General features: G+C 32.9%; 1 protein-coding gene across 1 annotated transcript in view; it reads left to right on the top strand.

Annotated features, from left to right (window-relative positions):
- Positions 1-26,353, top strand: part of Ctnna3 (catenin alpha 3) — a 1,674,700-nt gene that overhangs the window by 1,237,665 nt on the left and 410,682 nt on the right. Inside the window, exon 12 of the mRNA XM_026394645.2 lies at positions 18,461-18,661. Coding sequence (XP_026250430.2) covers positions 18,461-18,661 — 201 coding nt within the window. The remainder of the gene's footprint in view (positions 1-18,460; positions 18,662-26,353) is intronic.

The following is a 26,353-nucleotide window of genomic DNA, read 5'->3' as shown; positions in this document are numbered from 1 at the left end:
GTTCTATTTATTTCAGCAGGATGTATTTGTTAGTAAATTGTAGTGTTTTGAGTTCCCTAAGTTTTGCCTATTAAGGTACTCTGTTTAATATTCACTAATTAAGAATAGAATGTAATATTAAATGGTCATCATTAAAATGGTAATTTATGCATTTTTTTACATAAATTGTTATTTTATGTAATATGTATAGTTAATATGTATAGTTTTGAAAAATAAAAATTATCCATAATGCCATTGCCTATTGAAAAACTAGTATTAGGAATTTAGAATTTCCTTCCACTATTTTCCTAGAAAGATATATAATTATATAGTATGCTACAGATTAATAAACAAATAAACATGATTTTTAATGTGTACTATTTTAATAGATATGTTAAAATTATCTCACAAGCATCTTTTAATATGATTTAAATATTTGATAAGCATTTCAATTGTTTTATAACATTCTATTAAATGCAGTTAATCCTTATGCTCACCAACGTTTAATTTGCTTCATAAAATAAATTCATTGTTATTGTTAATCAGAATTGGTGGTTTAAATTTTATTATGACACTGATTTATTAACATATTAAAATGCAGAAAGACATTTTATTTCTGGGAAAGGGATTTTTTGACAGTAATAATTTGGGGGTGTCATTTCTTGACCCAATTCCACCAATCTACTCTATAGAGTTAAGTAATGAACTCATTTCTCTGAAATGCTCAATAAATATTCCAGTGATTTGTTGTGAATTCATAGCTGAATCATTCATAAACATTTGTGAATATACCATGGGGGTGCAGAGAGGGTATTTTAACTTTTAATTAGGTAGCTTGTTGCTTCCATAAATTGGGTCTATTTACAAGGTGTTAATACATGTCATCAAATTTAGATATAATTTTCACATGGATGCCCAAGTTAACCTTTATAATCTTTCTCCTGAAATTTTAATCCATGATAATTTCACTTAGCTATTTCAGTACTATTAAAAATAAAGTTTAGTAAACTGCATCATTAATTTTATCTGCCTTATTACATTCTATTCCTTAGAAAGAAATTGGTTAAATATATCCAAAAGAGACTTTAAGTCTATTCTTATTTTAATATTTAAGTAAATTTATGTTTATTCAATAATATTTTAGATAATGTATATTGTGAGAGTTAAATTAGAACATTAAATAACAGTATATTAATACAAAGAATATCAAGAAATAGAGAATAATCATTGATGCTGGTGAAATTAAATCTAGTTGAGAGGTTATAGGATGGTTATGAGTACGAACCATTAGAGAATCTTCTAGAGAGTTTTTGACAGTGGGAACTCCATGAAAAGATGATATGCATAGACTCTTTGAAAATCTTAGTTAAAATGAAAGGTTAAGTTCTCTGGAAACATCATACTTACACAGTTAAGCTATGTATTTTACTTTGATTTTGTTATTAGTCTTAATAAATCACTGTTCAATTGCATGCAATTTTTTAGGGATTTGCATATTGTTAAAAAATCATCATTATGATTTAGAATATTTTGTGAATAACATTGTTTGGAATTGTACCTTGGGTTTGTTTTTAACCTCATGAACTTCTGTGTCACATATATAGTGAATTTAAAATTTTAATTTTACTTTACATAAAACAATTCCAATTGAAACTTGGAGAATTTGTCTCACAGGAGTGTAATCTGTTCTGCCAGTTTGATGTTATTTTTAGCATTTGAGAGTAAGATGTAAGAGATATATAAAATTCAACATAAGGACATTGTACCTAACTTTAAAGTTAGGGAAGTGAACCTCTCTAAGGCATATATCCAATAATAGTCTTGTCCTTTTTATCCCCACATTGTTTTTTTTTCTTACATTGAGGGATACTGTATTATAGAAGGTAATCATAATTGAATAGTATGTTTAATATTCCAGGGGGAAAAGTTACCAGATTTTAAATAATATATTATTAGTTTTATCTCCCTATTTCTCATTTTATACATATACTCCTTAAGATTTATAAATGTGTTGCATACTTCTAGAACTTTATTTTAGGTAGTACCCAAATTTGTAGATTTCTGTGCCCAAAAGTGGAGATTTCATAATTGGACACTCAAATAGTTCTATATTTTGAACCTTGAAGAAGAAATAGCACCAAAATGAATGCTGCTTTTTTACAAGAGTATCAGGCAACAGAAGCAACCACCATTAGCATCCAGTGTGCAGGAATTGAATAGTTTTATTACATAATATGGGAGAATTGCTCACTACTGTCTGTTCCTGCTGACAGTCCTGATGTTCAAACTGGTAATATCCTCAAAGCTATTTTTTTTTTTAAACTCAGTGCTTTGTTATTAGATGCTAATAGGTATTTGGTCTAGGGGAGAAGAAGCAATGGGACAATTAACATTAAAAGGCTCAGTTAGAAAAGTCAGTGGAAGAAAGTATGGTCTGAATGAGAATGCCTAAGGTTTGTTTTATTTTTTTCTCTTTGTTTATGCTGTCAAGTTAAGGGTGGCTAAAATGCAATAACCTAAACTTTTGCTTCTATGAGAAAAGCTGAGTAACTGAAGCATCAAGCTTCCTTTGCTAATTTTGACTTCCCTGGCCATCTTCTTTGGTGATCTCTCTAGAATACACACTTTAGGTTCCCTGTAGCAATAATGGCTCTGTACAGATCCAGAATATTAATTCAACCAGGACACTGGCCATATGAGCTTTGCAGAATTAAAATTATTCCTCTAAAAATACATAAATGCTATCTATGACCAATTAAAATTAGTGTGAAAAATTATACATACACTTTATACTATTATAAACAGTTCACAATTCATATACAATTTAGAAAATACTTTAAAATTACAATTTCGTCTTCCCATCACACAATTTGGAATAAATGAATGATATAGAATCACCATATCTCAAAGCCAGATGAGACATTAGCATTTATGGGGCCCCCTTAGCAGTTTGGACAAGCCCTGATTTAGTTTTGATTCAGTTACCCTAATATAAATTTTGAAACTCTTACCTGCTCAAAAAAAACCCTGATTTAGAGTTTTGATTCAGTTACTATAATATAAATTCTGAAACTCTTACCTGCTCAAAAAAAATAGTTTTTCATCTATAAAAATGAAGCACATCATAACTATCTCTTAGAATAATGATAAGAATGAAACAAAATGATTTATATGTATATGTTACCTAGCAAAATGACTGGAAAACAGCAGGCACTCAAACAGTATTTGTTGGAGCTGGGGTTGTGGCTCAGTGGCAGAGCCCTTTATAGCATATGTGAGGCACTGGGTTTAATTCTTGGCATCACATATACATAAATAAATAAAAAAGTTCCATTGACAACTAAAGAAATATTTAAAAACAAACAACAAACAAAAAGTATTTGTATTTGATGGGAAGGGAGGGAAAGGGCTTAGGAAAGATAGTAGAAAGCAATGCCGGGTTTCTGTTCTTGTGACTAAAAAGCTCAGGGGTCATTCCAGTTGAACTGGGCTAACTGGACTGCGCAAAATAACCACACAAGAGACACAAATACCTTTGTCTTTGGGGTCGCTGTGGCGGCTCCTCTGACCTTAAGGGTCCGCAGAAAGAGAGAGAGCTAGAGCACATGCTGACCCCTTTTATTGAGGAGAAGCTATTCAAATGAGGCAAGGGGTCAGGTTTCAGGGGGCTGAGTCTATCTTCAGGATGTCCACTGTCAGCAGGTTGACTGACACCTGGGTAGGCCACACCCAAGGGCACAGTAAGAGGAGGGGATGACACAAGGCACTTCCATGGAAGATTCTATCCTAAACAGGGCAAGGGGTTATATTACAAAGGAACAGGTGAGCATAGCTTCACCCATGGGACTGTAGCAGGACACACCCATGCCCGAGACACGGACCCTCGACCCTCGGACCCAAGAAGGGTGGGAAAAGCTCTGCCACATTTCTGCGAATGAGCGCCTCAGCACCCAGCCAGGGAGTGTGACTCAGTCACATGTATGGTTGGTCTCCCACAAGGAAACAGACATAATTAGTGTATGTACACATGTGACTGCATGACCAATATGATTCTGCGACATGTACACTCAGAAAAATGAGAAATTATATCCTACCTATGTATGATATGTCAAAGTACATAAATGCATTCTACTGTCATGATAACTAATTAAAACAAATAAAATTTTTTAAAAAAGGATTTGTTGAAAATGCAAAAAAAAAAAAAAGAAATCCAGTTGATACCTAGAAATACATATGAAGGCTAGAAGAAATGGAGACAAAAATAACTTCAAACTTTTTATTAGTTATAGTCTTGGAAAAATTATGTTTAAAATGTCTATTTCATAAACTGCAAACATCTATAGATGATGCGTGTTGAAGATTAATATTAGTTCTCTTGCTATTTGTAGAATATAAACACAGTGCTTTCTTTAAGGTCTCAAATGAACTTGGCAGTGTGTGTAGGATGTTTGAAGAATCTCCTTTGTTGTTACTACTGATGAAACACTATTGATGTATTCTTATTTAATTAATAAGAATAGTTTATATTAGGATTCATTCCATGTTTTAAATTCAATAGGTTTTAACAAGTGTATATTGATGTGTGTTCACCATTACAGTGTCATACAGAAGACTTCAATTTCCCTGAAAGTCTCCTGTTTTCCACCTATTCACCCACCCCACTTACCCCAGAACCCTTAGCAACCACTGGCCATTTTATTATCTCCATAGCTTTGCCTTTTTCAGAATGTGATTAATTGCAACCACAAAGTATGTAACTTTTCCAGAGGGACTTTATTCATTAGAGATATACATTTAAGTTTACTCCACAGTTGCTTAGGTTTGATAATTCATTTCTTTTTATCAGTTTTAAAACATCCCATTTTCTGGATGTTCCATAGTTTAGTCATTCACCTCCTTGAGGACATCTTCCTTGCTTCCGTGTTTTGGCAATTATAGATGAAACTGCTATAAACATTCACGTGCAGGTGTGGAAATAAGTTTTCAGTTTATTTGGATAAATATCAAGGAGTATGATTATAGGACTATAATGTAAGTGTATGTTTAGTTGTATAAAGAAGTGCCAAATGTTTTCCAAATTGGTTGGACCATTTTTCATTCCTCCCAGAATTGAATGAGAGCTCCTGTTGCTTCATATCATCATCATCTTTTGGTGTTGTCAGTGTTTTCAATTTTAGGCACTTTTATTTGTATGCAATATGTAGTTTATTTTTTAGCAGAACAAATGCAGTATAATTTCCTTTATCTACATTCTAGAGGAGGCAAAATTGAGAAATCTCAGCACAAGTGTAAAAACTGAAATAAATGTAAGGGATGATTTAAAATAGTCAATGTCCTGGGTAGCTTCATTAGAAAGAAGATACAACTGAGGATGGAGTTAAAGAGCTTCAACAGACATTTAGTTTTCTATTATTTATACCTATAAATTGTTGAATAAATATTTATTTTAATAATATTTTAGTCATATTTAATTATATTTGGATAATATTGTTTAAAATGTATTCATATGTTACATGTATTTGAACACAAGCAATATGTAGTTTTAATCTGTAATTGCCTGACAATATATGTTGATCATCTTTTTATAGTCTTGTCATATGTTTATCCTCTGTTTTGTATTACTTAATTAACTTATTTTAATTAGGTATATATGACAGCAGAATGCATTTTGCTTCATTGTACACAATCACAGCACAACTTTTTATTTCTGTCGTACACGATGTAGCATCACACCATATGTGCAGTCATACATGTACCTAGGGTAATGATATCCATCTCATTCCACCATCTTTCCTGCCCTCATGCATCCCCCCCATTCCTCTCTCACCTTTGCCCAATCAATGTTCCCCCATTTTTTCCATCCTCCCCCGATTATGGATTAGCATCCACTTATCAGAGAGAACATTTGGCCTTTGGGTTTTGGGGATTGTCTTACTTCGATTACCATGATATTTTCCAATTCCATCTATTTACCTGCAATAGCCATAATTTTATTCTCTTTTAATGATGAGTAATATTCTATTGTGTATGTATATCACAATCTCTTTATCCATTCCTCCACTGAAGGGCATCTAGGTTGTTTAGCTACTGAAGCTGCTATAAACACTGAAGTGGCTGCCTCACTATAGTAAGCTGATTTTAAGTCCTTTAGGTATAGATCAAGGAGTAAGATAGCTGAGTCAAATGGTGGTTCCATTCCAAGTTTTCTAAGGAATCTCCATACTGCTTTACAGATTGGCTACACCAATTTGCAGTCCCACCATCAATGTATGAGTGTGCCTTTTGCCCCATATTCTGGCCAACACTTATTATTGCTTGTAATTCTTGATAACTGCCATTCTGACTGGCATGAGATGAAATCTTAGAGCAGTTTTGATTTTCATTTCTCTAATTACTAGAGATGTTGAACATTTTTTCATATAATTGTTGATCAATTGCATATCTTCTTAGAAGTGTCTGTTTAGGCTCCTTAGCACATTGATTGATTGGGTTGTTTTTTTGGTGTTAAGTTTTTTGAGTTCTTTTTATACTCTGAAGATTAGTGCTCTATCTGATGTGCATGTGGCAAAAATTTGCTCCCCAAAAGTAGGCTCTTTCTTCACCTCATTGTTTCTTTTGTTGAAAAGAAGCTTTTTAATTTGAGTCCATTCCATTCATTAATTCTTGATATTATTTCTTGTGCTTTAGAAGTCTTGTTAAGGAAGATGGGGCCTATAACAACATGATGAAGATTTGGGTCTTTCTTTTCCTCTATTACTACAGGATCTCTGGTCTAATTCCTAGGTTCTTCATCCACTTTGAGTTGAGTTTTGTGCATGATGAGAGGGGTTTAGTTGCATTTTGCTGCAAATGGATTTCCAGTTTTCCTAGCACCAGTTGTTGAAGAGGCTATCCTTTCTCCAATGTATGTTTTTGGCTCCTTTGTCTAATATGATATAACTGTATTTATGTAGGTTTGTCTCTGTGTCTTCTATTCTGTACCATTGGTCTACAGGTCTATTTTGGTGCCAATATTATGCTGTTTTTGTTACTATAGCTTTGTAGTATAGTATAAGGTCTGGTATTGTGATGCCTCCTGCTTCACCTTCTTGCTAAGGATTGCTTTGGCTGTTCTGGGTCTCTTATTTTTCCAAATGAATTTCATGATTGCTTTTTCTATTTTTATAAGAAATGATGTTGGGATTTTATTTGGAATCACATTGAATCTGTATAGCCCTTTAGGTAGTATGGCCATTTTAATAACTTTGCCTATCCAAGAGCATCGGAGATCTTTCCATTTTTTAAGGTCTTCAATTTCTTTCATTAGTGTTCTGTAGTTTTCATTGTAGAGGTCTTTCACCACTTTTGTTGATTCTCAAGTTTTTTTTTTTTTTGATGCTAGTGTGAATTAGGGTAGTTTTCCTAATTTCTCTTTCAGAGGATTCATCACTTTTATATAGAAATGCATCTGAATTATGGATATTGATTTTATATCCTGATGATTTGCTGAATTTGTTTATGAATTCCAGAAGTTTTCTTGTGGAGTTTCTTCTATCTTCTAAGTATAGAATCATGTTGTCAGCAAATAATGATAGTTTGAGTTCTTCCTTTTCTATTCGTATCCCTATAATTTCTTTCATCTGTCTAATTGCTCTGGCTAAAGTTTCAAGGACAATGTTGAATAGAAGTGTTGAAAGAGAACATCCCTGTCTTGTTTCAGTTTTTAGAGGGAATTCTTTCAATTTTTTTTTTTCAGTTAGAATAATGTTGGCCTAGAGTTTAGCATAGACAGCTTTTACAATGTTGATGGATGTTCCTACAGTTCATAGTTTTTCTAGTGTTTTGAATATGAAAGGGTGCTGTATTTTGTCAAATGCTTTCTCTGCATCAATTGATATGATCGTATGATTCTTATCTTTAAGTCTATTGATGTGATGAGTTATATTTTTTGATTTCCATATGTTGAACCAAACTTGCATCCCTGGAATGAATCCCACTTGATCATGGTGCACTATTTTTAAAATATGTTTTTGTATTTGATTTGCCAGAATTTTATTGAGAATTTTTGCATCAATGTTCATCTGGGACATTGGTCTGAAGTTTTCTTTCTTTTATATGTCTCTGCCTGGTTTTGGTATCAGGATAAAATTAGCTTCATAGAATGAGTTTGGAAGGGTTTCTTCCTTTTATATTTCATGGAATAATTTGAGGAGTAATGGTATTCATTCTTTATAGGTCATGTAGAACTCAGCTATGAATCCATCTGGCCCCAGACTTTTCTTGTTTGGAAGGCTTTTGATGGTGTCTTCTATTTCCTTGCTTGAAATTGATCTACTTACATTGTGCATGTCCTCTTGACTCAGTTTTGGTTAATCATATGCGTCTAGAAATTTGTTGGTATCTTTGAAGTTTTTCTATTTTACTGTAGTATAAGTTTTCAAAATAGTTTTTAATTGTCTTCTGTATTTCAGTAGTGTCTGTTGTGATATTTGTTTTTCATCACGAATTTTAGTAATTTGAGTTTTTCTCTCCTTATTTTTGTTAGGGTGGCTAAGCATTTGTCAATTCTATTTATTTTTTCAAAGAACCAGCTTTTTTTTTTCTTTTACAATTTTTTGAATTGATTCTTTAGTTTCAATTTCACTGATTTATGCCTGGATTTTAATTATTTCCTATCTTCTACTACTTTTGGGGTTAGTTTGTTTTTCTTTTTCTAGGGCTTTCAGATGTAATGTCAGGCCATTTATTTGTTGACTTTTTATTTTTTTAATGAATGAGATGAATGCAATGAACTTTCCTTTAGCACTGCCTTCGTAGTATACCAGAGATTTTGATAAGTTGTATCAGAGTTCTCATTTACCTCTAATATTTTTTTTATCTTCTTCCTGATGTCTTCTGTTATTCATCTGTCATTCAATAGGGTATGGTTTAGTCTCCAGGTGTTGGAGTAGCTTCTATTTTTTGCTTTATCATTGATTTCTAATTTTATACCATTAGATAGAATGCAGGGTAGTATCTCTATTCTTTTGTATTTGCTAAGACTTGCTTTGTGGCATAACATATGGTTGGTTTTGGAGGGGGATCCATGTGCTGCTGAGAAGAAAGTATATGGGCTCATTGATGGATGGACTATTCTATATTCTAAGTTAAGTTCAAAATCATTGATTGTATTATTGAGTTCTATAGTTTCTTTGTTTAGTTTTCATTTGGATGACCTATCCAGTGGTGATAAAGGTGGGTTAAAGTCACCCAGAATTATTGTGTTGTGGTCTATTTGCTTCTTATATTTGAGAAGGATTTGTTTGACATACATAGATGCCCCATTGTTTGGGGCATAGATATTTATGATTGTTATATATTATTGATGTATGAATACCTTAAGCAATATGAAATGTCTTTCTTTTTCCCTTTTCACTAGCTTTGGTTTAAAGACCACTTTATCTGATATGAGGATAGAAACCCCTGCTTGTTTACATGGTCCATGTTAGTGGTAAATTTTTTCCTTTCCTTCCACCTTCAGTCTGTGGATGTCTTTTCCTGTGAGATGAGTCTTTTGAAGGCAATGTATTAGTGGGTATTTTTTAATCCAATCTGTCAGTCTATATCTTTTAATTGATGATATTCAGGGTAATTATTGAAATATGATTTGTATTACAGAACATTTGGGTTTATTTTTGGTTTTTAACCTGACTTGGTTTCTCCTTTGATTGGCCTTTCCTTTAGTGGAGTCCCTCCCTTCGGTGATTTTCATTGTTTTTTTTTTTTTTTTTCATTTTCTCCTCCTGGAATATTTTGCTGAGGATGCTCTGTAGTGTGGGCTTTCTTGCTGTAAATTCTTTTAACTTTGGTTTATCATAAAAGGTTTTTATTTTGTCATCAAATCTGAAGCTTAATTTTTCTGGGTATAAGATTCTTGGTTGGAATCCATTTTCTTTCATAGCTTGGTATATGTTCTTCCAGGATCTCCTGGATTTGAGGGTCTGGGTTGAACAATCTGCTGAGATAAGAACTGGAGTCCCTGTATATGTGATCTGATTCCTCTCTCTTGCAGCCTTTAAGATTCTATCTTTATTCTGTATGCCAGGCATTTTCATTATAATGTACCTTGGTGTATATCTGTTGTAATTTTGTATATTTGGTGTCATGTAATGTTTATCTTCTTTTATGAGATGTCTGCCCAAATCTTTTGCTTATTTGTTAAATTAAGTTGGTTTATTTATTATTATTTGGTTTTTAAAATTCTTTGTAAATCTTGGATCACAGTCTTTTATCATGTGTATGTTTTGAAAATGCTATCTTTAGTGTGTGATTTCTTTTTCATTATCTTAATAGTGTCTTGCAAAGAAAATATTTTATGAAGCACAACTTATTTTTTCTATTGATTATGTTTTTATGTTGTATTTAAAGATTCATTGCCGCCCAAAGGTTACCTACATTTTCTCCTATATAACCATAAAGAATATTAATTGTTTTATATTTTAAATGTAGGCCTATGACTCAACATGTGATTTTTGCTTTATATGTTTTGCCTGGAATAGAGCTGTACCTGAAAAATTGGTAACTGCTAAATCAAAGCATGTAGTCTGGCATATAGTCTAAGAATAACTTCCCAAATTGGAAAGCATGACTTTTACAAATTTAAAGTAAATGTGTGTCAGAAATTCATATTGAGAGTCACTAAGATTATCAGCCTTGTTTAAAAAGAATTGGATAAAAAATGTTTCAGTAAAATTTGTCATTTAGAAACAAACCTGCTCAATGTCCCACAGAACAATAAAACTGGTAACCTTTAGGTTTATCTTTAATACAGAAATAATTTCCATTCCTACCAATAAAATTTTATTTAAATTACTATGTGAGAAGAATCATTTATATGGCTCTGAGTTTTCAAAAGGAAGTGAGCATCTATCCCTACAGAGTTGTAAAATATCCTCATCAACAATAATAGCAAGTGGAACAAAGGTGCATAGTCCTGAGAGTTAAGTATTTGCCAGTCAAGCCTGATTTGCAGTGTCTACCCTGCAGGACACAGAAAGGACAAGCCATAGTCAATTTTGCTTATTTCTAAGCTTTTGATAAGTTTCTTAACAACTTTTCACAGAAAGCTATTGTAAGAGCCCACTTAAGATTTACTGAAGGAAATATGAAGGCGTCAGTGACTCTTTCTGTATTTTTTATTTCTATAGAATTATTTGTGATAAGTACTGTAGAGTTACTATAAGTGCTAGTTGATAACTAGTTTGAGAATAGCAATCTTAAGACTGTATTTATTAATAACAATCTTAATTTTTTTTTTAATTGTTAGAGGTAAGTCAGGGAAGCTTGAGTTGTCCAAAAGCTCAGTAAAGAATAAACAGCTTGGAGTGCAGAGAAACTGGGAAAAAAATTGTGTAAAGTCTAACAAAACATTATTGAATAATAAAATGACTGTAATTTTTATAAGCAAATGCAATGGGCTCATCTCTAGGTGAGTGCAGAGAAAATACATACAACCAGGAGATAAATAAGTAAAGACAGGTTTGTTATTTGCAGAAAGTAACACCAGACACAGTACTCAAAGCAGTGTTCATAACATACAGAAAGCAAGGGGCTCTTATTGGGACAATTTATACATATTCATACAGAAAATATTCTATCACTATAGAGTAGGTACATTCCTGAGCATGCTCAATTTGAGGTCCTATTGTATTGGCACCCCCTTTCTCCACAAAAAGTCTTCTCTGGGCTTCTCCAGAAATCTTCACCACCATGGCTGATTTTAGGACTGTCAGAAAAATAGTCTCTACAAAAGAGTTCAATGTAGATAAACTTCCCGTTTTCATGTTGCCCTGTTTTACTTGGCCACTGGCCGGGAAGAAATCAGCACTCCAGGTGCTGGACACCCCCTTACTAGTTTTTTACAAACATGTATCCAGCATAGTAGTTTGTAGAAGTGTGTAAACAAGGTCTCTGGCCTTTAGCTGGGGCTTCACACTGATGTCTACATTTTTAAGATAAGAGAAGTTACTAATTGGGCTCCATGGTAACAGCTGGCAGGGGGAGGAAAGAAAGGGGAGAAGAAGCTCTCCCTTTCTTAGGTGTTGTCCTTGAAGGGTTAACTTGCTCAAAATAGTTAAAGAAAAGTTGCTTTTATGTGAACTTCTGCAGAATGTGAACTTCTGAGTCCCTTCCCTTACATGCTGGGTATAAAGTTCTAAAACTACCTGAACTCGGGGTTCAGGGGATTGATTGATTACAGCAAATGCTGTGCCCTCTGAACCTGTCTGGAGCCAAATAAAACTGTTTCCTGCTGTCTTCAGTGTCTTGACTCGTCTGTCCCTACAACACTATATCACAGGTTCTTTAAAAAACCAAACAAAAGCCAGTCAGGTGGCACACACCTATAATCCTAGTGGCTTTGGAGGTTGAGAGAGAAGGATATAAGTTCAAAGCCAGCCTTAGCAAAAGCTAGGCCCTAAACAACTCAGTGAGACCATGTCTTTAAATCTTTAAATAAGAAACAAAGTAGGGCTGGAGATGTGGTTCAGTGGTTGAGGGCTCCTGACTTCATTCCCCAGTAACCAAGGGGATTAAAAAAAAACAAAAAAAAACAAGAAAAGGCAGATTCTAACATCTCCAGCCAGAGGATTTTAGTAGTATAATGAGCTAACTAAACTCTAGATAACTTAAAAATAATAAGTCAGAGTTACTCAGCAATTTTGTAAGATTTTTTTTTTTTTTGCGAATTATTTGTAAGTTTCTCAAGAGCCTTAGCCTAAATAAACAATAAGAAAAGCAATGACCCATTTATTAACTGTTTTTTTTAAGTTCTTCATATATTCTTGATATTAATCCCCTATGGGAGAAATACCTAGCCAAGATTTTCTTCCATTCTGTAGGCTTTCTCATCACACCCTTAATCTCATCACATACCTTAACTTCCTTTGCTGTTTAGAAGATATTTAGTTTGATGGCATCCCACTTATTGATTCTTGGATTTATTTCTTGGGCTTTGGGGTCTTGTTAAAGAAGTTAGTGTCAACACCTAGATAATGAAGTGTTATCCCTATGTTTTCTTCTAGAAATCATAAAATTTCTGGTGTAATTTCTAAGTCTTTGATCCATTTTCATTTGAGTTTTGTGCAAGGTGAAAAAAATGATCAATGTATCTCTAGCAACCAGGGAAGTACAAATCAAAACTACACTAAGATTTCATATTACTTCAGTCAGAATTGCAGTAATTAAGAATACAAACAATAATAAATGCTGGTGAGATTGTGGAGAAAAGGGTAAATTTGTATTTGTTCGTGGGGACTGCAGACTAGTACAACTACTCTAAAAAGCAGTATGGATATTCCTCAAAAAACTAGGGATGGAACCACCAATGACCCAGCTATCCCACTTCTTTTTATTTTCCCCAAAGATCTAAAATTGGCATATTATACTGATACAGTCACATCAAAGTTTATAGCAGCACAATTCAGAATAGCTAAATTATAAAATCAACCTAGATGCCCCTCAATAGATGAATGGATGAACAAATTGTGATATGTACATATATATACATACATACATATATGTGTGTGTGAGTGTGTGTGTGTATATATATATATATATATATATATATATATATATATATATATAAATTATATGATGGAGTTCTGCTCAGCCATGAAAAGAAATGAAATTATGGTATTTGCTAGTAAATGGATAGAAATCAGAATATCATGCTAAGTAAAATAAGCCAGACTCAGAAACTAAAAGGTCAAATATTTTCTCTCATATGATAGAATAAAATAAATGAAAGGGGAAGGGAAGAATAGTATAACAAAAAAATAAAGGGAAGTTCAGTAATGTAGAAGAAGGAGATCAAGAGTCAGAGGAGAGGAATGGGTAAGGGGAGGCAATGAAGAATGGATTATTTAAAAAGTTACATGCATGTATAAATATACCACAGCTAACTTCACATTTATCCATAGGTAGAAAGAAGCAATCAAATATAAATAAATAGACATGTGGAAAGAAATCAAGTAGAGTAGAAGCAGGAGAATGGGAGAAGTATGTAAAAAGGAGAGGATCATAAACCAAAATCAAATTCCGTGCATGTATGAGTTTGTGGGAGTGAACTCAGCTACAATGTATAATTATAAATTTCTAATAAAAAAGAAGAGCATGGAACAATTACCCCCAAACAAGCCAATCAACCAACCAAAAACAAAACAAAAAAACCTTTGAAGGCAAGCTAAACCATTTAATGTGGCAGCAGCTTTTTCCCTATAATTAAAGGTGCTTGCCCTTAAAAGAGCCTGCTTAGCAGATAAATATGTTGTTTATCATATTTTGAGACAGATAAAAATAAATTTTAAAAAATTGCCATAAGAAGATTTCCTTTGAAATAAAACAGTACTTTCTGGTTACTTGGTTGTAAATCCTTTGTATATAGGGACTGGGCTTTATTTTCTTTTATATTATCTACTTGTTCAAACATATAGTAAGATTTAAATTGAGGAAAGGAGACACAGTAAAGAATTAGGAATGAAGAAAATGGATGAGGAATTTCACAGTATTGTACATTTAGCTATACATGCTTATTATTCTCCAAATAGAACTTGCTAAAAATCTTTTGTGAGATATTAATTAATTTGGAAACCAATCATTATGATCTAATTCTTGCCAAACAAAAATTTTGACCATCATTAAGTAGATACATAAACAACAATTAACTTACACTGTGATGCATTTCATTTGCTTTTTAGTATTATTTGTTTTGGGAAAATGGGGAAGACAAATATGGGATTTTAGTTTTTGTTTGTTAAACATTTGTGTAGTTGTCTGTGTAATGGATTTTAACATCTATAGATCTATATATGCAAAAGTGGAAATTTGTTTTCTTATAATTAAACTTATTCTAACTTACTCTCTGAGCTCACATACACTGGTTGCTAAGCTTAATCTTTCTAATTTAGGAAATTCACTTTATTTTAGATTATAACTCAGTCTCATTAGGAAAAAAACTCAACATCCTTTTTCCTATTATTCTTCTCCTCAGAATTTTTGTTAAATATGTCAAGCTACCATGGGAGGAACCTAGTGATAGTGTATGACATATTACCCAGTCGATAGAACAATTACAGCAAAAACTCTCTTCCCCTTCAGGCTTTGCCATTGGTATTTTCGAAGTCCACTTTCAGAAATTCAAACGAAGAAACTTTTACCTCTCAACACATTCTGACTTTTAAAAATAAAATGCCCTTATACTTTCAATCTATTCTCTGGGATAGAGATTTATAATGCTCTACTTTGGATGTCAAGTGCCAATAAATCAGTTTTTGGTTCTCTTTTCATTTTGTTTTCTGCCTTCTTTGGGGGCAATCAAATTGACCTTCAAATTCTGACTTTAATTAAGAAAAAAAGTATAGAATTTATTTAAAAACTGCATTTCAAAATGTTGTACTGCACTTAACTGAAGTGATAGAAGGTGGAGTTAGCAAGAGAAGTTTACAAAAAAATGAAGAATCTTTCAGCAAAAATCCTTTCTTTGATTGCCCTGTGTATTAATGTTTCCAATATAATAGAAGGCAACTTTTGTATCTCAGGATGGCTATAAGATGATTGATGGAAATTGCTAGTAATTCGGCAATTCTTTGCTCTTAAAATAATGCACTTCAGCATTTTACTAACCCCTGGACATTCCCCTCTCCCCTCAAATCAAATCTTAAACTATACTCTGAAGCTGTTAAGACATAGCTTCCTTATACATCACTTCTGCAAAGCATGACATCCTAAATGTACCATAATAATACATTCTCTTTCTTTTAAACTTTATTTTCAAAATGATAGAAATTTTGAGTCCTAGTTCTTCTACAGTTAAGAAAAAATTAAATAGAGGTAGAATTCCCAACGATGATTGCTTTGTCTAATTCATTCTATCAGCAAAGTTTTAGTTGAGGAATACAACTATGGAAAATTTTATACAGGTATTTCATATTTTTTTCTTTCCTAGTAGTTCATGAGCTATATGGCTAGGCATAAAAACTCAAGTCAGTTATAATGTCCTTTTAGCTACTGGTATTCACCCGAAATACAGATAACAGAATAATCAATTTCAAGAACTCAGGTTAATGTTTAGCTATTATGCGTATGTGGGAAGTACCCAACATTTTGATTTTCTTTTTCTGGCACTCTATGTTTAGAATTTCATGCAAATAGATGTTTCTAGGATTCTGTGAAACAGTTGGGGTAATGGCAACATTTCACAAAAGTGGAAATTTCTCAATTTTTTCTTAATATTTTTTGTGCTATATTTAATTGTAGTAATTCTAGAGATTATTTTATCACCATTTCTAACATTTTGATTATAGCTGCTTCAGCTTAAGTCGTTGGCTGTTTCTTGCCACTTATTTCACTATCATTTTTTTCATATTGTATATGTTCATGAAGAACTTTTGTTTCCATATCTAGTCTTACCTCTATGATTATTCAACATCATTAATACTGTGACCTCTGACTGCATTGCTCAGTTGCAAACAGTAACCACACAACCTTCTATAAGTCCAAACAAAAAAGGAGCTAGATGATTATTATGCCTTTTACACTTATGCCTAAGTTTCACAGGAAATATGATGGTGATGATTCACATGTGCTTTCTATCAAGAAGGGACAATGCTCAGAATTATTTTAAGCCTTAATGATACATTCATAACTGAATGCTACTAATTAGGTTAAAATCCTAGTGTATTTATAATGAATGCTTTCAGTGTTTAACATAAATTTTTTATGTAAATAATCTGAATGTCCTTGATATGGAAAAAACTGGCTGAATTTCAGGCTACAGAAAAGTGACCATCTATGTCAATAACTTGTTATTTAGTATTTAGACAAAATAACTTACTATTTGCATCTTATAATAGAGCTTCACTCATTCATTTATTCAACTAACATTTTTGTTAGTGTAACAATTATTAAGTCTTATAATCAGTACTAAATAACAAACCTCAAAGAATAAGATAATATTCCGGCCCTTGGAAATAGTTCACAGTCTACTAGAAAGATGATTTTATATATATATCATGAAAACACTGGAAGAAACTCTAATGTAAGCAAATAAACCCTTTCATAGGAATATCAAATCAATATGGAACCAGGTGGTATTGTAGGAGGTCAGCACAGATTTCCGGAGAAAGGAACATTGTGAGCAATATCTTAAAACAATAGTAAGATGTGAGCAAGCCAAATATAGGCACTAGGCAGACTAGGTCAAGGTTCTAATATTCTCATAGGCCAGAGGCATGGCAGGATAAGGAGGATTTTGGAAAATATAAAATACACGATACTGAAGTATAAGAGACCTACATAGGACTGATATGAGACAGATTTAAAACATCACCAGGGATCATACTCTATGGTAGTTTGATTTTATTCTCTGTATGTAAAGAAGTTAGTGTTACTCTATAAGGAAATTTGATTATGATTGATTACCCTTGTAGCTAATCCAACAGATAGTTAACACAAACATCATACACAATTACCAGAAAGTATGGTAGAAGAAGGAAACTCATAGAGAGAGTTCATGTTTATGTTCTGGTATACTGAGATGTTTTTGTTGTAATTGTTTTCTGTGTGCTTTTAAGTAATAGAGTTTTTAAACATATTGAATAGGGATTCATGTGATAAGACCAGAAGTCAAAATACTAAATTTAAATTTCTTATACCATTGTCCATTACTATTGATATTGCACTTATTTGCTGGTCTCCTCTCATTACTTTTATTTGGAAGTATTGATCATTTTAAAGAGAAAAAGACTCTTTTACTACAATAATAACTTCCTGCTTGCCTCATGGCTTAATCATGCCAAGAGGGAAGGAGAAGAATATGCACATTTTCGAAGTATACATATTTTTCTGAGATTCATTTGCTTCAAATAAATCAATCTCTTAAAACTGTGTGTTTGTATGTTCACAGACTTGTGAGATTATTGGTTCACAACATTGATATTATTTTTTTTTTCCATTTTTCATTATATACTAATTTATAATGTTTCTGGAATTGTGTTAAACCTCATAGTAAGTCAGTAAACAAATAAATGGAACTCCATGGTTTTTATTTTTATATATATTTGACAAAGGTGACAATTTTGAAGAGTTTTATAATACACATACTATTGTTTCAAGAATTTATCATCTCATCCTTTACAGGTTATTTTCATTTTAATCAACAAATTGTTCTTAATTTTCACCTACATGTCATTCAAATCTCAAATATCCTCTGCTGGAACTAGAATCTAAAACAGTATGTAATCAATAAAAATGTTTCTTAAAATGTAAACTTGTTATATTTCACTAATTTTGTGTTAAAGGGTAAAGAAATATAAACAAAATATCTTTATTTTTTTCTTTATTATTAATTCTCAGTGCCTTCAGTGTGCAGTGTATCTGAAGACAAAAGTTTACAGAATTAGAACATGCTACATTTGTGTGATTTTAAAAGGTGGACACATGACTAATTTGATTTCTCTTCTTACAGAAAGCCATATCCTGGAAGATGTCAACAAGTGTATCATAGCCTTGAGAGACCAGGATGCAGATAATTTAGACCGTGCTGCAGGAGCTATCAGAGGAAGGGCAGCAAGAGTTGCTCACATTGTCACAGGTGAAATGGACAGTTATGAACCTGGGGCTTACACTGAAGGTGTTATGAGAAATGTTAACTTCCTTACAAGTACTGGTAAGTCTCCATTCCCAGGAACAACTTTACTGTTCTTGTTGTTTGAATTTGTTTGACATTCCAATATTCATACATATGGGAAAAGAGTCTCATTCTGTCTTACTTGTTCCAACATACAATAGAATTACTATACTATCTGATTGGTGCTTAAGACTCATGGTTATGTGATTTGAAATTTATCCTGGTGAAATAAATATCTTCACTAAGGAGAAAAGGTCTTTTATAGTTATATATGTTATATAAATTATCCAAAGACCTTAGCCACTTATGAATGTTTATTAATGTCAGAGTTGTTAGATATATAAATAGGACAGTATATTATCAAGTATGCAATGGTCTCTGGACCCTCTTCTTGCTGTGTCATTTATACCCGCAGGTTTTTTATTACATTATTATACAACAAGTTTGTCATGTATTTCCAGAGAAGTGTTCTCTACCTTCATCTGTGGTTGTTTGTGAAATGCCATTTTCTTCTTGCATGTAATGTTCTTTGATTGCTTAAAATAATATGTCACTAGGATTTTGTTTGGGTTGAAATTCTAAAATCAGTGAGTAAACGCTTTGATTCACTTGTTAAAATGGCATCCTTCTTTTTAACATTATGGTGAACGTTTCTCCAGTAAACTTACAGAAGTATGGATTCATACATAACAAGGGCAATCAACTACTTTTATGAGTCATCCTGGCAAAATTCTTTCCTCTGAGAACAATTTTTGAACTTGTATAATCCTCAGGTAGAATTATTTTGTTATTGCCTTTTAACTTAGAGTGATAGTGTATCTGTGATTCTTAAAATATTTAAAGTTCTCTACTTAAATCATCCATCCTAAAGAATCATTATTTACATTATGTATAGGGAATATTAAATTTGAAATGTATGTACATTGTTTAGTTAAAAAGGGTAGAAGGGACAAGAATGGATTGTTTTTTTTCAAAAAATTATTTGCCTTTTTATTATAAAGGTGTTCTTTGTGATGAATTAATAAAGAGAAACATACCAATAGTTAAATACTAGAGACTGGTTCTGAAGAGCTATGCTAGAAGAAAAACTTAGCAAAGAATTTTGTAAAGAATCAATGATTAGTTTTCCTAGTATGTTGACACATAAAATATTTGATGAATCTTGGCACAGAGTTTTTTCAGTCTTTAAAATTATTTCAAAAACACCGAAACACTGAAAATGGGCTAAGGAAAGATGGAAGAGGTATACCTACAACTCTTGATATTAAACTTATATTTCTATATGCCCTTCTCCAAGTTACTTGTGTCACAAATAGGTCACATAGTGCTTGGCTTTTCAATTAGGTGTGGTAATATATTTACTTGCTTAAGAAGTTGATTGTGTTATGATCATTCAATCTCTCTTCACTTTATTAGATCTTAGTGGTCCTTTCTTGTTGGTTGATACCAAGTACAGAGTTGCCTGTGTCCCTGATTTATTTATTTTTTCTTCTGCCTTTCAAGAATAAAATTGTAAGTGAAAGAAAAATGTAACAGTGATTCCTTCTTCAGCCAAGTGATAATTTTCTGTAGAGAATTGAATAGGCAAATTCTACCAGAATTACTATATTTTGCTTAAGTCATATTAGCAATATCTTTTAATTATGCTCTTTGTGATGATAATGTTTTCATAAATTGCCAACTGTACAATTTTATACTCCATTAGAAAGAGTTCGTATCCATCACATGCACAAAAAGAAGCAAAAGTGAAATTCTGAATTGTTCAGAATGTGAAGTGTATTACGAGACATTGTTCACAATCTGAAATCAGAAAAAAACATAAGTTGTCTACGCATTAAACTACAAGTTTGTTAATGCCTTGATGATTTCTAATGACTGAATCAGATATGTAACCAATATGGCTACATTATCACAACCAGAAGAGAAAAAGTCCATTTGCCTCTAATTAGCTGTATGTATTAGTTAAAAATTTCCAGGTATATTATGTCTTATCTCCCAAATAAAATAGATGCAGAATAATCCTGGGTTATTCTATATAAGACAAATCTTATTATTAATGTAACAGTATAGTTGATGACTTCTCAATTTTGTCATTCTAGCTTTTCAGATAAATTTTTGGTGTGTCTTTGAAGAAAGCTTCTGAGTCTAAAGTATGTCTAATTCAAACTTCTCTCCAAACAGCTTTCCTTGAAATTTATCAAAAGCATGCCTCACTGAAGGGAATTCTGAAGAATACATTTGATGAAAAAAATCTAATTAGATCAGTTTGATCTTAACTAAAGCTGAAAAATATGAGAATTCTCTCTCCCACTGAGATATTATCTATGAAAATACTTCCTATGATTCTATGCTGCACCATTAACTAAATGGGAGATGTTCATCTTTGTTAACTTTTGCTTCTTATCTTGAACTTATTATTTATAAATAATTGTCAAATTACATAATTGGAAATTTCATGTTTTGAATTATGAAACCTTAATAGTTCCTATTTGAGCAAGAAGAATGGCTATTTATGTGGCCTGTTTTTTGGTACTCTTTCTTTCATATAGTTCTCAGTACTTAAACTAGCTCCCTGAAAATAGCTTAATAAGATGCTCTTGTGAGTTTTTTTTTCCTGAGACTTTCTAGTCTTTGCAATATTTGCCTTCAAGTATTGTCATCAATGATAAAACCTAGGCCATACTTATCTAAATCAGTGTTTTGAGTGTTTTGAAATATGGCAGCTTTGATTTAAATCAGACATTGTGGCTCATTAGCACATTTTCAAGAATTGATTTGCTTCCTAATGTTTTCTTAGCATTAGGAAGCAAGGTTGCTTTGTTGCATTTCAGGAATTGACATTGTTCACACACACTAGAAGTTGACTTTAAATGAAATATAGTCAACATATGGAGTACTGCACTTTAGTCAGAGTCATAATACAGTAATCTCCATGTGAAATTCTTGATTCTATCCCATTCTTCCCTGTCACTAAGCTCCTCCACCTGTCAAGAATCCCTCATGGGGGAGAAAATATATTGGCTTTTTTGTTAAACAGCAAACCTTCTGAATTGCAATGGGAAGGCTTATTTGAGTTTCTTCATATAAGGTTTGGGGAAAACTAATGCCGGAGTGGACTGACATAGTATATTTTTGAATGATTTATAGACTCTGTCAAATTCAGAAATTAGCAGACCCCAAAGCATCTGTTGCAAATCTCTAAACTGCAACTGTTTTTACTGCCAGCCAGGTTCACTGACCAAAACAGAAGCACCTACATGCATCTGACCACGAAATCTTGATGGCATTCACTGTTGGCAACTGGTAGTTATGGGAACTAAAGACTCATTCATCAAGTACCAGATAAGCCCAAACTGAAAAATTTATACCCAGAATTACCTCCTAGAGTAGAGAAGAATCATATAATTACATTTCTCCCCTTCAAAGGCAAATGAGTCAGTTGAAAACATATTCAGGCCTATTTCTGAAATGTTGTATTTTTTTCTTCAAACTGGTTTCTAAGGTGTATAGATTTGATTAAGTTAATGATTAAATTAATAGGTGTGATTTCATTGATAGTTCTTTTTAAAAAAAAAAAAAACATGCTACTTTCGTTACATCTCTATCCTACAACCTTAAATAGTCATAGATTTAAAAATGAAGGCTTGTGATCTACCATCCAGCAATTTGAAAATTGATCTATTTACTAGATGTGACTCAAATAATTTGTACGTATCCAGTAGAGTTTTGACTGACGTAATTTGTACATAATTGGCTGGAGCTTAGTGTTGTCCTTGCTTTTTTGAGCCTGGGCCATAGTTTCCACAATGCGATAGTCTCCTCTGCCCTCTCTCTCTCTCTCAATATACCCAGTCTACTTTGCTTACTTAATTTATGTTCCTGCAATTCACCACAAATTTCATTTCCAACATTTTCCCTAGTATTATCCAAAATATATCTTCTATTCTAGCTAAGTTGATACTTTCACAATCATGTGTATATGCCAGAATTGTTGCTACCTTTAGGTCTTCTCCATGCCATCCCTCATTTTGATATCCCTATCCATTGTTTCTCACATCAAATTATATCCATCTTTCAACAAACACTTATATCTTGTCTTCTAGAAACCTTTCTGCACTCCCTTTAGCCTAGTAAATTCTTTATATGCTGAGGTGTTGTGGTTGTTAAGGAATGTGCCTTTCAGTTACAGTCTTCCAGACAACTACTTGCTGTCTATGAACTTTTTAAATGTGCTTATAATTTCTACATATGCTATTTCTTTTCGGAACAGAATGTAAGCTGCAGGAGAAAAATATATACCTATGTTTTCTCTTGGCATTTCTGCAAGAGCCTATCTTTTTTCTTGTGTTACATTAAAAAAAATAATAATAAAAACATCTTTTCCAAAGTTGTAATGCCTTCTCTTCTCTATTGCCCTCTCAAAACAAAATTATCTTTAACATTTTCTCAGTGATCCTACCTTTGCAAAGGTGCTTCTGATTCCCTTTAATTTAGAATTAACTGCTCCAATATCTGTCCATGGGTGAGCTTGTCATCTAGTTAATGTTTATTTAATTTTTTTTCTTGCATCATTATTAGCCATTTACTTACAAGTTTCTCCCATAAAGTTACAATATCCTCAAAACTAGATATCACATTTTATTTATTTCTATCTTTCCTAGTAGAATCTCTTACCCAGTAAATATTAAAAGTCCTCAGTGATAATTGACAGCCAAGTAAGTCCTTCTCTAAACTTTAAACTTGAAATTTTCTACAACAAGATTATATTCTGATGTTGTATAACATAGTTGAGGGATGGAGTAAGTTGTCATCCCTATTTAGGAAAAACAAAACAACAGAAACCTCAGAAACAATGGCCATGTCAAAGGCTGGGACAGAGGGAAGTAATTCATTACTGTCCAAAGATAGACATTAGCTACTTCCAGAAAACTTAGGGTCACATTTTTGCAAAGTTCTTCAGCAAGCTTTTGAACAAGATATCATGACTTTTGTTTATTCAATTACTTACAGGAGCCATCATTGAACTTCATCTTCTGAAAGATCCCTAATTTCACCAATGATTCTAACAAATCCCTGTAAGGGATAGTAAACAGTATGAATCAGGTTTCTGGATTATGTACTTTGTTCCTTTTGACGTCATCCTGAATCTGACACTCTGAAACACAACTAGTCAGAGTCCATTAACAAGGGACTTCTCTCTGCAGATCACCTGGCTCACCAAGTATCTTCACAGTCTACAAATATGAGAGTTAACTAACAACCCACCCTCTTTAGGGAAGATCTCATGTCCTTGAAGGGGCTTTTGTTCTCCCATGAATGAAGGTCTTTGAATAACATTGTGAATTGAGTCAAGTATGACTCTGTTTTCTGTCCAAAGATGACTGCATTTTTATAGGACCCAAATCCAGTTAGGGAACTGAGGATACTTCTTATTTTCCCTGTTAAGTAAATGGAAATATAAACTTAATCAACAAAAAAGGAAAGTGGTATAAGAATGGAACTCCTCATATGTACTGTGTATTAGAAACGATTTTCTGACTTTGGCATACTGTACATGGACTAATTAAAAACCCACTGCTGGCACAGCCTTATTAACAAGAAGAATACATTCTCACATATTGGAAAAAAAATAATGTCAAAAATAATATAAAGGCCTAAGAACAGATTCTCCAGAAGCATAAAGAGAGGCTAAAACTTTCCTATATACCTGGAAAATGTACATTGTGTAACTTTGAGTTTGCTGAAAAATGAAGATGGATTAAAAACAAGGAAGGTAATTGGCATGGACTAAAAGAAAGGGAGAATTTAAAGAAGAATAAGAGAGTGGGGAGCTACTTTGTGGTTCTTCAGCAATGTGATGATGTTCCAGTGGTCTTGTGTTTTCTTTAACTCTGCAACTACTCAGATGCATCTTCTTTAGGCATACATGACATTATCTGGAAAGAGAAATAGGTTATATCTTTCATTCTGATCCTACTTTCACATACTTCTGTAAAAAAGGTAAATTCAGTTTTATTCTATCGAACTTAATTTGGTAAAATAGGAATAAGAGTAGTGTATGTTTAAATGGATCAAATATGAAGTATTCTTTTGGCTCTAGGTTGCAAACCACAGAAACTATTGATGGCTCAGTAAAGCAGAAAAACACATAGAGAAATGTTAGAGAACAAGAAAAGAAATGGGAAACCATAAGAAATGCTACATATAGGAAATACAATCAAAGATGTCCCAAAGAACAGCTGTTTGAAGTTCTGTTCCAGGCCACTCTTGATATCTAATGGCACTAACAGCATTGTAGAGTTATAACACTATATCCCACAGATGGTATGTTCATTTGTGACTATATTCCAGATACTCTACACTGGAATAAACCATGAAATACACCTGCTTTTGTATCACTTGCTTTGAATTCCACTTCCTTGTATGAGGCATCATATTAGGATAATGTGAATCATGTGTCTACCCCTTGATTGTCTGCATATGGAGTGGGAGATAACCTGTCTTTTGAGCTTCTATGGGGACAAAGCTCTGCTTCACACTACCTCACTGGAAGATTCCCCAGTATGGAAAGGGCTTTAGGGTTTATGAAGTAGAGGTGGTGATGAGAAGCAGAAGATGATTATCGACATGGGAACAACATAATAGGAAAATTGAGTATTGATTTTATTAGCTTGACTGGTCATCACCAAGACATGGAACCATTTCTACCCATATCATCCAGCCAGGAGCACTGCCTTTCCAGTAGCTTGTTCAAACTCAGTTCTTTCTGCTAGTTTATGCAGTTTTCAAAACAAGTATAAAAGCATGCTTTATGCCTGGTAGATTTATTAAATGAAGTATTGTGACACCACTCCAAATCTAGGTGTGTTCCAGGAAAGATGTGCCATAACAGAATATATGACATGAATATAATTCATTGTCAAGAGAGTGGCTTAATAAATTAATGGTTGCTTTGCTGCTTTTATGAAAGCAGAAGGAAGTCTATGAAATTCTTGAAAAAGTAGGAAAGCATATCCTTTGGTAATTTCTTCTTTTTTAAAACTATAATAATGACAAATTTACAGGCCTGTATGCTATTTGCTTTTCAAATGTACAATAAGACTGTATTTATTTTAACTCTAAACAGGAAGGACCTTGATTTGATTCATTTTAAGATGAGCAAGTATTAACAGACAATCTTCATATCAGCATAGATTAATGCTTTTAGAATCACAGTGTTTACCTGGCCACTGGGAAAGGAGAAGTGAATGCTTGAGACCAGTGGAGATCAGAATCTCTGGGGTCTGGAGCAGTCTTCGCTCCTTTCCCACTATCCTGAGGGCTAAGTTTAATATTTCAACACCCCTCTCTATCACCGACACATACCATTATGCCATAGCACAGCTGGTAGGAAGCTCTGGGCTAGACAGCTATCTTCCAGGTAATCCAACAATTAAGTCTCTTCACTCTATTTTGAAAAACAGATTTGTGAAACTAATGAAATAACTCCCATCAGTTGTTACAAGTATATTTCATGTATTAATAGCCCTCAGCTGCAGAGACAATTAATTTTACTTTTTTAGACATATTTATATATAGCCTGGAAAGTCTGGTTTTATATTTATTGATGTAAGCTGGTAAAAATTTTTATATACTCCTCTATAAAACTAAATTTGAGGTCCAAGATCACTGAGTCTTAGAGAATAAACTGAGGTAGTGTGTCCCTTAGATTTTCTTTCCTCTGACTTTAGA

Source organism: Urocitellus parryii, chromosome 5 (assembly GCF_045843805.1).
Source record: "Urocitellus parryii isolate mUroPar1 chromosome 5, mUroPar1.hap1, whole genome shotgun sequence".
Classification (NCBI taxonomy): Eukaryota; Metazoa; Chordata; class Mammalia; order Rodentia; family Sciuridae; genus Urocitellus; species Urocitellus parryii.
This window is presented reverse-complemented; position numbering and strand designations above follow the sequence as displayed.